Source organism: Haemaphysalis longicornis, unplaced genomic scaffold (assembly GCF_048455015.1).
Source record: "Haemaphysalis longicornis isolate Haplotype H1 unplaced genomic scaffold, Haemaphysalis longicornis Haplotype H1 scaffold_1, whole genome shotgun sequence".
Lineage (NCBI taxonomy): Eukaryota > Metazoa > Arthropoda > Arachnida > Ixodida > Ixodidae > Haemaphysalis > Haemaphysalis longicornis.
The window spans coordinates 379138618-379154904 of NW_027526203.1; the positions used below are offsets into that span (position 1 = coordinate 379138618).

Sequence of the window (16287 nt, forward strand, 5' to 3'; positions counted from 1 at the left end):
TGTGCACATAAATTTATATTTCTATATACTCATCCATTTTTTTACCATTGTGCAGTGCTGTGGCCTGTCTTTTAAATGTCCTCCTCATCTTTTTGTTGTTACACCTTCTCAACGCGCGCCCGCTTTCGCTGATGTTCACATTCCCAGCTCCATCCGAAACTAAATTAAAGACCCGGAGCCATTGGTGGGCGCATAAATAAATAAAAGTAAATATACGATTAAATATTAATTTACCTCTACGTTTGACAAGCGGAGTCGACAGGAAAGCGGCACTATAGGCCCCATCTCCCTGTCACTCTCCGCATCTGTGCATCTCGCTTTCAATTATGCCCGCGCCGCAGCACATACACGAACTCCTGTCCTCGCAACTTTGACTGATTTTGATGTAATGTAGGGTTTAACGCGCCGACGTAACGCAGGTGATGAGGCGCGGTGTTGTGGAGGGCTTCGGATTAATTTTGACCACCTGGGGATCTTCAACGTGCGCCGAAATCTCGCATACACGGGAGTTATTGTTTTCGCCTTCATCAGAAAAGCGGCCACCGCGGCTGGGCTTTGAACCCACGCCCTCGTGCTCAGCAGCACAACGCCTTAGCCACTGAGCCACCGCGGCGGGTTCCTCGCAACTTTCCCGCAATACGAGCTGCCGAGTGCCGCTCACATTGCGGCAGATGGTGCCTGCCACACTGCATTTGTTCCACGACCATTGCCTTTACTGACATTAGATACCCCAGAACAGTTTTTACAAAGGAAAGAAGATCTTCGTCGCGCCACACGAGCTCTAATTCCACCGTGTGGAACGGACCTCCCTAGCCGACTCGCTCGCTAGGAGGAGGTCTTGCTGCGAAGACTTCGTGTTGGTGTAGCCTTCTCTCCCGCTGTTACCCGGGAGTGGCCACCACGCTACCATGCCCCGTTCGACCAGAACTGCCCCTTTTGCACGGCTCCTGCCGAAGATGCCGACACAGAACATTTGCTGTGGACGTGCCCTTCATTGCAAGCGGCCAGAACACGACACCTTCGAGGCACAGGCCTCCACCCTGGCAGACCACCTGACCTCCATCGGTGGATATGGGGACGCCACCACCGCTCCCTCCTTGCGTTTGTTCGCGAAACGGGAGTTAACCTATACTTGTAGCATAGTATTTATGCCAACGGGCATACTATCGCAAATAAAAAAAAAAATGTGTACATGCCGGGTTGGGTACTTACCGCGGCAAGCTTCTTTTCCGCGTAAAGCGAGAAGCACACAGCGGCGGGAAGGCCTGCGAACGATAATACGAAAAGGAACGCACATAAGAATGGGGAACGCACGCTGAATTTAGTTCGCAGTGCACGCGAGGGGGTGAGACTGGCGCACCAGCTGGGCAGGCGGTACCCGCTGCACGAGAATGACCGGAAGTTAACAAAGGCTTCTTTAGGGTCTAGTTGGCATAGTCTTAAATTCAAATTAAGCGTGCGCCGCATACTTAGACGAGGAAGAGGGACAGTGGAAAAAGACAAACAATACGTTGGTTTGTCTGTATACGCAATGCTATAGTGGCTGTATACGCAATGTCTGTATAGTGGCTGTATACGCAATGCTATAGCATTGCGCATACAGCCACTGCGCAAACACCATTACCCGAGTCATATCGTGCGCCCTGTTTTGTACGATATGACTCCACATGTACGATTTCGTACGATGTTTTGAATTTTTAAGTGCATTTTTCAAAGTGATTAAGGTTAAAAGTTTTAAAGATATAAGAATTCAATGTGTTAATTTTTTATGCCGTATTAGAATTCGTAAACACAGTTAGCCTACATACGTTTCTGGAGAAGTGGTTAAGCAGTGCGGGTTCTCAAAATCACGATCGACCGATGGTAAGAGGGATGTGGCCCGCCCTACCACAGTGCGTCCGTAGGACCAGCCAGAATCAATAAAAGGGACAAATCACGCCGATGTCTACGCACAGCATGCAATTTGATACGGAAACAAGTCTGCGCTTCGACGTTGTGGAATGCAAAATAGCATCTAGCACTGCGTGATATGCCACACCGAAATCACGTTTTTCAGCCAAATGATATCACAAGCTTTGTTAATAATTAGCGCTTTCGTTAACGCAGGGAAATTAACGCTTCTGGGTGCCTAAACAAACATTTTTTTATCTTGAAAAGGATGTCGGTTCACCATATAACGCGAGGAAATAAAATGCAGGTAATTGGAGGTGCTCCAAAACGATATTAGTTTTTAAAATGTTTACATAAATAATGCTTGCAAATAAATAGATATTGAAGTTTTTGTTCAAATTTTTGAAACACTGATAAAAAAGTAGTTCTATTTACAAAAACCGGTGACAGTAGCAGAGATTTCGGATACACATTTTGTAGCTAAAGACTCCGGGAACACTTCTTCGACAAAAATTAATTTTCACGCAACAGTTGTTACGTGCGCAAGAACAGCAGGAGTTCTTAATTAGGGCTGAGTCCTACACTGCGGCAATCCTCTGCACAATGGACGCATCTTAGACTCTGGCCATGCTTTCAAGGATACAATTCTTCGAAGGGGAAGAAGAGGCGCTAGTTTTGAGATGGATACCTGGTAAGAGGACCAATATGGAATGCCCGTTGGAACAATTACTGATATCCTGTGTTAAACCACGGAATCACCAGAAGTTTCATCCACAAAATAAAATAAAAACATTTTGTCTCGATATTTAGGAGATCGCACTCACATATTAGAGCCATGAGTGGCGGTATGCTTTTGGTGTCGGTGAAGACGTAAAGGAGCCATTTTTCTAGTTCGAAGTACCTGAGCGACCTGAAAAAAGAAAAAAAAGAAGATAACCACAAAAATAATGCTTCCCTTTCCGCTTTACCGACAAAGCCATGCTCATTGAAGACATAGAGGCATATGAGCACTTTATTATACATACAGGGTACGTTTACCCGGGAGACTGGTGCGCGCAGTCAGTTGTACGCGTATTTCTGTTTCGATAAACTGTGTGTGCAAGTGTGGGTGTGCTTATATATATAGATATATATATATATATATATATATATATATATATATATATATATATATATATATATATATAACGCTTTCTCCTTCCTGGAAGAAGGAGAAACAACGCAATGAGTTTGGCCACGTGCATTGGGCGGCAGCCGCCAAACTGTCTCCTACTTCTGGCAATCACTTGAACATGCATGGTACTGGTACATGGGGTGCCACACACTCGCTCCCTATAAGAATTTCAGGCGGCCAGCTTTACAAGTTAGGTAATTAAGCGTCTGAATTTTATTCCTGCTATCATACCTATCACGAATCATTGAACGTAAGCAGGACTAAATTGCTCTACGTAAACGTGTTCTTGTCGAATTGTATCTGTTTGGAGGCTGATACGATGAGAGAAAGATAACTATTTTTCCAAATTTCTCTGCGTAGTCTTGAAGGATATTACGAGGCTGTAGAACCTACATGCCAAAAGCTTCACCAGGCTGAGATATGGTATAACGATACAAAGAACACCTCCGTAGTTCTTGTGCCAGCAAATGTTCCTAGACGAAATTATGGGGGAAAGAGATAGGTCATTACATTAGATAGTGAAGATAAATTGGCGACGTGTTAATCAGCTATATTTGGTAGGCTGGCGGCAGACGTGTTTTTTTTTTCTTTCATCAAAACCAGCGAGTGAGGATCGAACGTCCACTCACCTAGATATGTTATAAACAGCCACCCTCAAGTTGAAGAGCACCTGGAATGAGAAGAGAGAATAGCTGTGAGTTCACAAAAAATAAACACTCTTACAACAATGCTGGATGAACGCAGCAGTTCACTCTGTCTATGGGGCGCATTTTCTTATGCGCTGAAAAATCCTGAAGCTACGCTTCAGGATTTTTCTTTTTATGTCGGCCATGACCGACCAATGTCGGCCATGTCGGTCACCCATGTCGGCCATGACCGACCATGGAAAAAAATAGAGGGTGGAGCAAAAGCCGATATTTAGGCATGTCTTTGCTAGTTAAAAATGCAAGGAATCTACTCGAAATGGAAAGCTGGAATCATATCAGCCTATACGTTTTGGCTTCCACCCCTCTCGACGTTCCTGATGTCTAGCATACCAGAGGCCCCGAATAGCTTTTCTCAACAGCCTGAAACTTAGTCTTTGTGACAAAAAGATTACTACTACTACTACTACTACTACTACTACCACCACTACTTCTACTACTACTACTACTACAATTACTACTACTAGCTGCAACCGCTACTGCTACCGCTGCTGCTACTGCTCTGCTACAGCTACTACTACTACTACTACTACTACTACTACTACTACTACTACTACTACTACTACTACTACTACTACTACTACTACTACTACTACTTCGACTCCTACCCCTCCAATTACTAATTCTAATTGTCTTCGTTGCACAGAAATACGCGGAATTCTTGTATGTCGCTCAAATCGTTGCTGGCAACAGGAGAAGAGAACGGATGCGCGGGAGGTGTGTTTTATGTAAGGGAAGGTCCGATGGCGACTACAACAAACCTCTCAGCGGCTGCTATGCGTGACCGTACAAAGTGTCGTGCTCTATTTTTAATGAAATCAATTTACCTCAAGTAGAACGAACTACTGACTATTAAAGTGCGATTATTCGACCATTGCTCTGATTGACAGTTCCGGTGTGGAATCTAGAAAACTTGGGTTTGAAACTATACTGCATTCGGCGATGTTGTTGCTAATTTTGACTATTAACAACGTGGAGCAATCTTTGGCTAGTAACCTAGCTAGTAACTAGGAGCACGCACTAAACGACATCATATATTTATAGATCTTAAACCTTTCAAGCTGGTATCTGCTAAAAACAGAAAAACGTTTTATGCCGCACCCATTCGTCACGAGAAGGAGTCCCGGTATGCCATGTTTCATTGGGTTGTACACATAAAATTATAGATAATGCCTACTTTTTTGCGTCGTTATATTTAGGCGCAGTCGACGACATTTTGGCTGAGGTGTAAGATATTTAGTTTTATTGTGTATTGTTTTTACCCATTGTCTTACAGTAGTTTTGTTGGTGGTGCTGTCAGTGAGCTGAAGATCTGAGCTTGAACAGGCAGTGCACTCTGCGATCGTTTTCACCGTCTATTTAGAGATACGAAGCACACTTCAAAAAAAGTTTTTTTTTATATATGAAAGTATTTATGGTCACATAATTAACTGCTAATTATTCCAATTCAACCGCCTGTAGCTCCCCTTCGAAATGAAATTTCACCCGGCACCTATGACGAGCTCAGGAAAGCTATCGACAAGATCAGGCGCCGTGGGGATAAAACCTCTGCGCCCTGGTGAGCGAGCAGTTTCGCGGAGAGCTGAAACAGTAGTCGGTAAAGCACAAAGCAGAAAGGAGAGTGCGCAGAACGAGGATGTTTACAGGGGATATCAAACGTTTATGATTGTTTTCGTGTGCTTGTGTGTATTTGAGGAGTGTAAATTTCGGGTTAAGATGAATGCGCCAACTGTGTTCTTGAAAATGATATAATCCTAAAAGAACCGCCATCTTCACCATGTGGCACTTACAGATGCAGGAGTGCAACATCCATAATGGAGAATCGGAGAAACATTTATTTCCTCAATTGTAGATTTCACTGCCGTTCATTTAAGTTTTGTTTGGGGGTCCCATCAGCACAACCTAACCTAACCTAACCTAACCTAACCTAACCTAACCTAACCTGCAGCAGTGGCAGCAGGCGTGGTGGTTGAGTGACGAGTTCCGCTACTTCTGCGCAGATAAAATTTCATCGCTGTCCCCTGCGAGAGGAACCGTCTGCGATTGCCGCCGATCCAGCCGATGGCCAGCTACTGACGCAGCACCGAGGTCACACCGGCGGAGGAGCGACGCCCCCATGCAGGATCAGCCTACATAAGCAAGGCATCGGAGCATCAATCCTCACTTGGCAGCAGTGGCAGCAGGCGTGCTGGTTTACTGACGAGCTCCGCTACTTCTGCGCAGGTTGGGATTTTTGTCGGAACTTGTGACCTGTGCATGTATTTTTTGAACTCCCGTTCTGCTGTTGCTGCTGCCACATTTCTACCATGAGTGTGCTTCGCGGTGAACTAGACACGCTGTTAAAAGAATTTCGGCAAGAGATGACTGACATGCGCAAATCACTTGAGAGGGAGCTGCGGAAGGAAAATCGTGAAATAAAGACAACTCTGGATAGCTTAAACAAGTCATTCCAAGAAATGACAGAGTGGTTCAAGGAAACTGAATAGCAGAATGCAGAGCTAAAGGCAGCAAACAGCTCCCTCGAAACTGAGTGCGGAATGTTAAAAAAGCAGGTTGTTGAATATGAGCACCGAATAATACAGCTGGAACAATGCAGTAGAAATAAGAACATTGAAATCAAAGGTGTCCCTGTTGTCCCTGGAGAGAATCTGTCAGAACTTATTGCTACGATTGGAAATGTTATCAATGAGCACGTGACAGACGATGATCTTGAGATATATCACCGCGTACCTACGAAGGACAGCTCACGTGAGAACATTGTCGTGCAGTTTCTTTCCCGTTCTAAACGTGATGCGTTCCTGGAAAAGGCGAAGAAAAAGCGACTTTCTACTACTGATCTCGGACAAGAGACTGCACTGCCCATCTATGTAAACGAGCATCTTTGCCCGTCGCTGAAAAAACTGCTCGGAATGACCGTCGCAAAAAAAAAAAAAAGGAACATAACTGGCGTTTCTGCTGGACGAAAAACGGAAAAATTTTTGTAAGGAAGGTTGAATCGACGCGTGCTCTTCTGATCCGTTCCCCCGACGACCTTGATAAGATAGAGTAAACTTTTATCCAAAGTTCGACCCTAATATACTATCAACAACCACCGCTTTTCAATAGAAGAATTCCGTTGTTTTGCAGATAAGAAAAAACCATCTGTCTCATTTGTTCACATGAATGCTCAGTCGGCTAGAAATAAAGAAGAATTGACGCTGCTACTAGGCATAACACCTCCGTTTGATGCTATCATGTTAACGGAGATATGGTATCGAAGCGAACAAGAAGTGCTAAAACTAGATGGGTATACGTCTTATTTTTTAAGCCGTAACTCTAAACAAGGAGGTGGCGTTGCAATCCTGTCGAAGAATATTTTTTCTTGCTCCATAGTCACTAGCTTTTCTAACATTTTCAGTGTGATGTATCGCCCTCCTAAAGGGGCGCTTTCGGACTTCCTTGTGTTTTTAGAAACATATTTAAACTGGATAAACGAAAACAATTACTCTGTAACCCTAGGGGGCGACCTTAACATTGACTTCTTACAGCACTCGTCGGTTCAAGGAGAAGTTATGAGAATTATTGAGGCAAATAGTTGTATTAATGCAATTCACCTAGCGACACGTGTTACATCTAGAACGGAGACCTCAATCGGTGTCTTTATTACGAATTCTGAAATAGAAAAACATAGCGCCGGTGTTATTGATTACCACGTGAGTGATCACCTCCCTATCTTCCTCATGCTAGATAACCTAAAGCCCACTAATCCCTTGAAGAAGCCTGTACCAGCTGTAACTTCACGTGATATTAATCCCACTACACTAGAGCGTTTCAGCACAGAACTTATGCGAGTTGATTGGACAGAGGTTTTCCAAACCTTGAATCCAGAAGAAGCTTACAACAGTTTTCTAGAAACCTTCAAAACGATATATTTTAGATGCTTCCCCCCAAAAGTACGAAAACAACCTCGAAAAGCACGAAAACCATGGATAACAAAAGAGTGCTTAAAAGGAATTCGGGAAAAAAATAAACTTTTTCAAAGATTTCTTAAAACAAAAGATCCATCCATTTTTCAGAGATTTAAGCAACATCGAAACAAGTTAAATAGCCTCCTTCGTGATGCCAAACAACGATATCTGTATGATCTCTTCAATCCTGAAGTACTGAAAAGGTCTGATCTCGTATGGAAAAGGTTAAATGCTAGGTTAGGTTAAATGAAAAAAAAAAGGTTAAATGAATCAGTATCCGTAATTACTTCTAATGGCGTCGACCTAGCAGGGAAAGAATTAGCTGATGCATTCAATAGCTTTTTTGTTTCAGTAGCAAACAGTAGTTATAACCCTAGGTGTGCTGAGTATTTAAAGCCACAAGTCACAGAGAGCGCATTTCTAACACCCACCTCAGCGCATGAAATATCAACCATTATTATGTCTAGTAAAAATAGCAAATGTTCTGACATTGACGGCCTGCAAATTCAGCCAGTTAAATATGCCATAAATATAATCTCTACAATTCTTGAACATATAGTGAACTGCATTTTTGCAGAAGGCGTTTTTCCAAAGAAACTGCAATTAGCCAAAGTTGCTGTAATATTTAAGGATGGCGACACTAACAGTTTCACAAACTACCGTCCTATTTCCATTCCACCGGTTTTTTCCAAGTGTGTTGAGAAACTTATACTCATCCGCATCACTAATTTTTCAGATAAACACAACCTTATAACAGAGTGCCAATTTGGTTTTAGAAAGGGACGTTCAACAGAGACAACTCTGTTGACTCAGAAAGACTATATTTTGGAATCATTTGAAAAAGAACATTACACATTAGGTATATTTGTCGACTATTTTAAGGCTTTCGATTGCGTTAACCACAAGATTTTACTAGAAAAGTTGGGGTGCTATGGTTTTAGAGGAATATTTTAAAAACTAATTGAATATTACTTTGCACATCGCTATCAACAGGTGACAATTAACGGTGTTGCTTCTGAATTAAGGCCTGTAAACACAGGAGTGCCGCAGGGCAGTATATTGGGTTCATTGCTTTTTAATTTTTATATCAACGATGTTGTTAATATTGACGTAGAAACGAACTTTGTCATTTATGCCGACGACATTAGCCTCTTTCTTACAGGAAAACACCTCGAAAATCTTATAGAAGCCGGCAATGCGCTGCTAAATAAATTGGATGCTTGGAGTAAAGCCAATTCCTTGACCATAAATGAAAAGAAAACGAAGGCTGTTCTGTTCCGTGCCATGCGAAAACCTGCTGAGATAGATGTCGAGCTGAGACTTGGGTCAAAAAAGATTGAGTTTGTCCGCGTAGTAAAAAGTCTTGGAGTACTTTTAGAAGAGTACATGTCTTGGAACGACCAATTAGAAGCTGTTCTGAACAAACTGTCTAAAGCAGTAGGTATCATGTGTAAATTCAGATTTTTTTCCCCCAGAAAATAAAACTGTTACTTTATAACTCCCTTTTTTTACCATGCCTAACGTACTCGTATTTGGTTTGGGGTACAACAACGAAAAGCAACATAGAAAAATTGTTAAGAATTCAAAAGAAAGCCGTTCGTGCAATTGTTAATGCCGCGTATGACGCCCATACGGAACCTATTTTCAAGTCCTTGAACCTATTACCTGTAACGGAACTTTACCACTCCACACTTTTAAAACGACACCAACTAGCTCTTAAGAATAATGACGCGTTCATGATACAACTTTCCGGGCTGAAGGCAAAACAACAAGTGCGAGAGTTGCGTGTAAATGAACGTTGGGAAATTCCAAGAGTTAGAACGAACTATGGGTACGAAAGAATTTACTATCAATTACCCGCCCTGTTAAATGCCATGGAGTCGTCTTGTAGCAATGTATAAGCGGTTATTTTACTCATCAAAGAGCGTTTTTTTTACTGTTTTGTGTGCATTTTACTTGTTTGCATCTGGCTGCTTGCTTGTTCGGTCTCTGTTTTGTGTGCATTTTACTTGTTCGCATTTGGCTGCTTGCTTCTTCAGTCTCATTTTTGTGTTGATTTTTGTTCATATTCCCAATGCCACTTGCCGCCTGTTGCACCGGGGGGCTGGGGCTCGTCAAGCCGTTTCTTACGGCTTTTTTCCCGGCTCCCTTTGCGCGAAAGTGATTTGTTTGTTGTTTTTTTGCGCAAAAATAAAAATAAAAATCAAATCAAATCAAATCCAGATACTTCCGCACACTCTTTGCGGTAGCCTGACTGTTGACGAATATTGAAAATTGGCCCCTGCCGCAGTGCAGCGTGCACTCTTTCCTCCACAGGCTGCGCTACATTGGTCTGTACTGAATAACCATGAAAAGTTGGGGAAGGGAAGCGAGTAGTTGGGTGGGTAAAGGGAATTCATATCTGTGCCGAATCCGGTATCGCACTGCTAGCGCAGACCCGCGGCGTCATCCGCAACGATCGCCTGCTGATGTCTAATGGCGTAAGCCTTGCTATGCTCCGCACTCCTCTCTAACGCTTGATGTGTCGCACTTTCACCGCATACGAAAATGCTAATAACAAAAGGCGCTACGGCCTAAAGTATTTTCATACAAGCCTGCATGGGTCGCTTTTGAGAAGACGACTCCCTAGCAAGGCATTCAACACAGCATAATCAAGCCGACTTGTGTATAGCCCTTTTTAGGGGTTCTTGCGGTGTTTGGTTCTATTGAATACAAGGCGTTGGGGTATTCATACTTTGATATCAGACTCCTTAGAATGGACACAGACAAGTGTCTTCTCAGCAATGCGTTTGTGTCTAGTAGTAAAGCCGACTTTAAGGAAAATTGTCGCATCGCGTTTCGTTGGTATCCATGTTGTCTTATGGAGGTGTTTCATGAAACGCTCTTAGGTCACCACATTTTGATATCAAACACTTTATACTGTCCAAAAGAAATGTCTTCCCAGCAATATACTTGCTTATAGTGGGTAAGCCGTCTTCAAAGGTGCTCGGCGGCTTCCGCGTTTATCCCACAATTTCCACTTCCGGGCTTCTGCCTTTTTTAAAAGACGATTGTCTGTCTGTCTGTCTGTCTGTCTGTCTGTCTGTCTGTCTGTCTGTCTGTCTGTCTGTCTGTCTGTCTGTCTGTCTGTCTGTCTGTCTGTCTGTCTGTCTGTCTGTCTGTTCAACCACCCGGCCAAAAGTTAAAAAAATTCCTGACCAAGTACAGTAGAATCTCGATAAACGGAAATCGCTTAAACGGAATTGCCGCTTAAACGGAACAGTTGCCTGGAATTTGGTTGGTTTCGTATTCAGATAACGTAAAAAAATTCTCGGTAATCGGAACTAAAATTTCCGCATCACCGTGTAAACGGAACCAGAAATGGAACTTCTTGCGAAATCCACTGGCATGAGAATCAGCTTTTTACGGTTCCGGCTGTTTCGTTCTTGTTTTTTTTTTTTTTCTTCCTCCATGCTTTTGTAGCCTTGTTGGCCTCGTAAGCCTCGTCTCGTAAGTGGTTAGCCGTGTTAGCGCAACGAATGCAACATCGCAGTTCTTGTTCCAGTCGTTCGGTCTCGATTCTAGACGCCGAGGCTACAGGGCTCACCTCCTGTCGCCTCGTTCGTACCATCGTTGTGCTATTCGTCCTTCATTACCACGTTGCCGTCTTCTAAATTCGGTGGCTCGTAAGCACTCGCGAAGTTGAGGCCTCTAGCCTCCGTGAAGATGCAGTTGCAAGGACTCAAACAAAAATAATTGACGCATTTTGTAGTGCACAGCGACTCATCGTTGCCAAAGCAACTTTGTGAATGCTGTGCCTACGCTTCTTGTAGTTTTCTTGCTTTCTGAAAACTATCAGCTACAGTCACTTTCTAGTGGTTAGAGTTCCATGAAATGCCCTTAGAAGTGTGTACGCACATAAATTTGCACCTTAGAACGTCTCTCTCAGTAAACGGAACTCCTGTTAAACGGAACTAATTTTTCCGGTGCCTTGAAGTTCCGTTTATCGAGAGTCCACTGTAGTTTATATAGGCAAAACCTTTCGAAGTTACTAAATCAGGTACAATACTTCAGATGATGTGAACATTGTCGAGCAAAAAGAAAGATTTAGGCATATTTGAGGCAAAATATCAATGTATAACTTGTACTAGCAATGTTATTTTATTTAAAGAATAAATGCGCGTAATTTTCGCGATAGCAAATTAAAAAAGAAGCGCATTGTTTCCGACTTTGTCTTTTGTCGTCCCACGACAGTCTTTCGAGGACAGCGACCGCGATGTCAGCAGTTACGCGGCCATTTCTTTCCTTGTGCATCCTCATTGTCATCCTTTTGTTAATCTGAAAGCTTTTCATGATCTATTGAAATAAAAAGCCAGCATTTCGCGTCTGTAGCGGCGAAACGGCTCCTAAACGTACAGTTGGCTGCAACGCGTATCAACTTTGGAAGCGGACCAATCAGCTGATCGACCACATACAAAATTACTTAGTGCAACTACGTCATGATCAGTGTATGGAAACGAGTAATCAGTTACAAGGCAAACTTAGCACAGGGAAAACATATAGGATACTCAGAGTGCTCATCATCCCGGACGCGACAAAAACCATGGCGAAGCACAAGCTACAAGCACTCATCAAAGAGCATGAAAACGATCCGTACAAGCTCATCCAATCCATCAAGAACGCAGACATCCCAGCAACTAGACAACCATGTGAATACGCTGATATTTTGTGCGCCCCAAATCAGAACATCGATGAAAAATTCGACATTACAGAACTGAAGCGCGCTCTCAGCTACTGCAAAGGAAACAATGCATCGGGTCCAGACCAAGGCACATCTCCCCTGGCGACTCGCGCACCGCGTGCGATGAGGTGGTGTTCCCACTCTGTAGCGAACAGGGACGATAAGGCTGAGTGTCGTGGGGTCCTTCCCCGTGCTGTTTTATGTTGGTATTTCTTGGTACACTCCAAAAGCACTTTCCGTCGAAGATAAAAATATATTGATCTAGAGCGACAAGAGCAGGAAGAAATCACTGCAAAACACTATTTACTAACCGGAGCCAAAAATAACGACCCCAAGCTGGTTCTTTTCAACACATTAATGTAGGAAGAAATGAAAACTTTTACTTTCACGCCACGACATTCGAAAAACGCAACGTGAGCTTCTTTTCCTAACAGCAAAAGTTTCTGACGTCGTTGAACTTCATGGCGTTACCATCGAATGTGCGCCCACCGGAACATACGAAAACGGTGGGAAGCCAGACCGTATTGCCATTCATCTTGTCACCTACGTAGATTGACTGGTTTTTCAATGCAACAGTTTTCTGCGTCCTGATTTTAACGGTATTGTCTGATTCGATCGAATATGAGCTGACCATGCTGAACAAAGCCCCAGAGTACACGGCCGCCTTGCCGCATTGGACCAAAACCAAAGAAGCGCTTGGTTTTGCGCTAAGTCAACCAACTCTGTGGTCATGACTGGATATAAATACTTTATGACGGCACTCGCACGTCAAGAGAAATCAGTTCACGAGCGATTGGCTTCGCGACCGCCGGATGACGTCAGCAAATCGCAATTAGGTACGTGATCCCATCGCATGCAGCATTTTTCTGCGCTCATTAAAAATGAAGTGGACACAAGCTGCATTTAGACCCTGACGTGGTTGCTCGGAATCCTTTTTTTCTGTCGCGCTAGAAAAAAGGGGTACCATAGTCCCATTATGTTGTAAATAGTAGTACAAACTCTTCCATTCAAACAGGCCCGGCGGTTAACGGTAAATGCAGCTTTTCTGTTGCGCGGCGTTAATCTTTACGGCGTACCCAGAACCTTGGGGTGTATTTAGAACAGTTCCCGCCGTATCTAGCAACAACAATGCAAAGTCACAAAACACCTTACGTGTACCTTCATTGAGCCGTCTCATTGATTAGTATGCTGTCAATCAATAGCTTTTATCATCGGTGCGGATTTTGTTTCACGTGTGGCACCAAGTTCATAACAGTGACAATTAGGTATCGGTTATCACCCGGCTCCACGAAGCTAGCTTCGAAATGGGATCTTTATTGCGTGCTAGAGTTCCTGGCGAGTGTGCAACGCTTGCCGAGTGTGTATTAAGTGGTAATGCGGACGTTATTGTCCACGACGCCGCGACGTTGCGTCCTTGAGAAAAAGAATATTATTAGTGGCGTGAGGCGCCAGCGACTCGTTTTACGCGACTCTGTCGTGCACCGCGCTAATACCTGCAGCTAGCTCTTACCCTACCCCCTGCCCTCCACCCTCCTCTCCACCGCCACCACCATTGGGCTCCACCTGTACGACCGCACGCAGGAGTTACGACGAGTCAACAGAATGGCTGTCGTTATGCCGCCACCCCGTCAGGCAAGAGTATCTTGATGTTTCGGGAAGGAAACGAATATGTGAGAAGCACACGGCATCTCGCGCGACGGTTTCCTTCGGAGTGGGGGACTCTGTGCCCCGTTACCGATGATTAAACGTACAAGGACGCGATGCACCCAAACTGAGTGGAAGGTGACTAGGTAAGGAAGGTGTCTAGGAAGGTGTCTATAGTAAGCATCGAGCCTTGTTCACACATGTGAACAAGTCTGGTTTCACGCTGCCAGTGCCGTGAGCATTACTACAGCGGCGGCTGTCAATAGTTTATTATAGGGGGCATATTTACGGGGAGCCAGTCTGTCGCCATGATTCCACCGCCGCTGGTACCTGGGCGCATGCGCTGCCAAGCAAACATCTAAAAAACACCATGCTTTTTGGGGTTACGAAGCGGCATGCGCAACGATACAGAGCGTCATCCGCTGCTGCGCTGGCCGACCGCTGTTCCTTGTGAGCTGTACCATTCTGTACAGCCCACAAGGAACATCGGACAACTGGTAATAAGCGTACGTGGTAGGCCCCGGACGATGGTCCTGAACCCCCACTTGGCTAACCTCACAGCTGGGCTTATATCCAATATGGTACTATATTGGGTACCCTATATAACAAATAAGTGCAGTCATCCACAGGCTTAGCTGGAGCACAACACTTTGCTTTAAAGTGAAATACGTAAAAAAAAAACTGTTCGAACAAATGTGAAGTACTTAAGCGTCCGCTTCAAATTTAAAGAACTGCCGCAGTTGTGACTAAAGTATTTTACACCTAAGCAGGAGGAGACCATAAGTGGGTAAAACGTCGCTTCAGCTAAGCCTCTGGACGACTGTACACACACAAAAAAAAAAAGAGCAGAAAAGCTTTGACGATTCGTGACACCAGCATTGTTCAAAATTCCCGTGTGTCCCCACCATTACCACGCACCGGAATCATCGAGATCAAATGGGGAAAAAAGTAAGAGAAATGACGATGCTCATCACCAAGTTCGCTGTTGCATGACGCAAGAGAGCGTGAAGCGCGGGGTTACACTTTGGTGCATCTCCGCGCCCAACATTATGTCGGGAGTGGCTACTCGTCAAATTTGGTCTCGTAGACGCTTGGTCATTCAGGTATACTACTGGCGGAGTACAGCTGCGGAATTTTTTGCGGCGTAGTGCTGACAGTTGCAGGGTGTCGGCGATACTCGGTTCTCACACTTTTGCCATTTTCCGCGTCACTCAGCAATCGCGTGCTGCTGGGAGTGGTATGTTAGTATTCCCGGTCCAATATTCTACTGATTCAGGCCATCTTGTTCTTACGAATTAGTGCCTCTTTAAAATGACTCTGAGGGAGGAAAACAGTTACACCCTATTAACAAAAAATAGTCCACCAAATGTTGTGCAAAAAATAGTGCACCAAATAGCCTCCTGCAGAGAGAGCAAGCAAGGGCTCCGCGGAGCCAGCCTACTCTCCGACGCGGCCGCTCACGTCTTCAAGGCTGTGCCCTGCCGGCGTCCGCCGGTTCGTCGCGCGGCGGGTCTCCGGAGAAGTCCCCTCGGACCCTCCGCTCTCGCCTCCCCACGCTTCTGCCTGGCAAGGGCTGCCTCGAGCTGCTGGACGGCTTGTAACTGCACCGCGTAGACCGGCGATGCAATCGCGTTTGCAATATTGTCCGGCAGCCACTCCTGTGCGGCCGCCTCCACCGGATGCGAGTACAGTCGCACAGAATGTGAGTCAAAGTTGCGTTCGTAACCGCTCACACACTGCACAAGGCGCTCTCATAAGCGTCCGGGCACACCTGTCGCGCCAGCGCCGGCGTGATCAGCGAGTTGGTTAGAACTAAGCGTTCCTCAATAGCTGGCGGCACGCCTACACACGTGCGGCCGGCGTCCATTATGGTTAGGAATTAAGGCCGTGTGCGAGCCATTGCGTCGGGCACGCAACAAGGGGAAACGAATATTTGGCGCGCAGCCCGAATGGCCATCGGGTGATCATGACGAGCGGCGAACGTACGCTGAGTCAAATATATGGTGCGGGGAGAGCGCAGAGTATCATCACAAAGTCAATACCATTTCCGATAGGAGGAAAGAATGTAGCGCGTATATACGCTGGTTTCCCCGTAATGGGAGGACAGGCGTAAGCAATGCGAACCCGGAGGACTGCTGGCCGCTGACGTGGCGTCCCTAACGGAGGGAGAAAAATGAGCCCACCGCCCACGACCCGTGTCTGCGTTAC

The 16287-nt window shown here is 44.9% G+C and overlaps 1 protein-coding gene across 2 annotated transcripts in view; it reads right to left on the minus strand.

The window, feature by feature from the left end:
• Positions 1–16287, minus strand: part of LOC144155161 (diacylglycerol O-acyltransferase 1-like) — a 56022-nt gene that overhangs the window by 23740 nt on the left and 15995 nt on the right. For both annotated transcript variants that reach the window (XM_077686441.1, XM_077686442.1), the window contains exons 2-4: positions 3694–3734; positions 2715–2800; positions 1213–1265 (exon numbers count right to left, since the gene is read on the minus strand). In XM_077686441.1, the coding sequence (XP_077542567.1) occupies positions 1213–1265; positions 2715–2800; positions 3694–3734 (180 nt within the window). The remainder of the gene's footprint in view (positions 1–1212; positions 1266–2714; positions 2801–3693; positions 3735–16287) is intronic.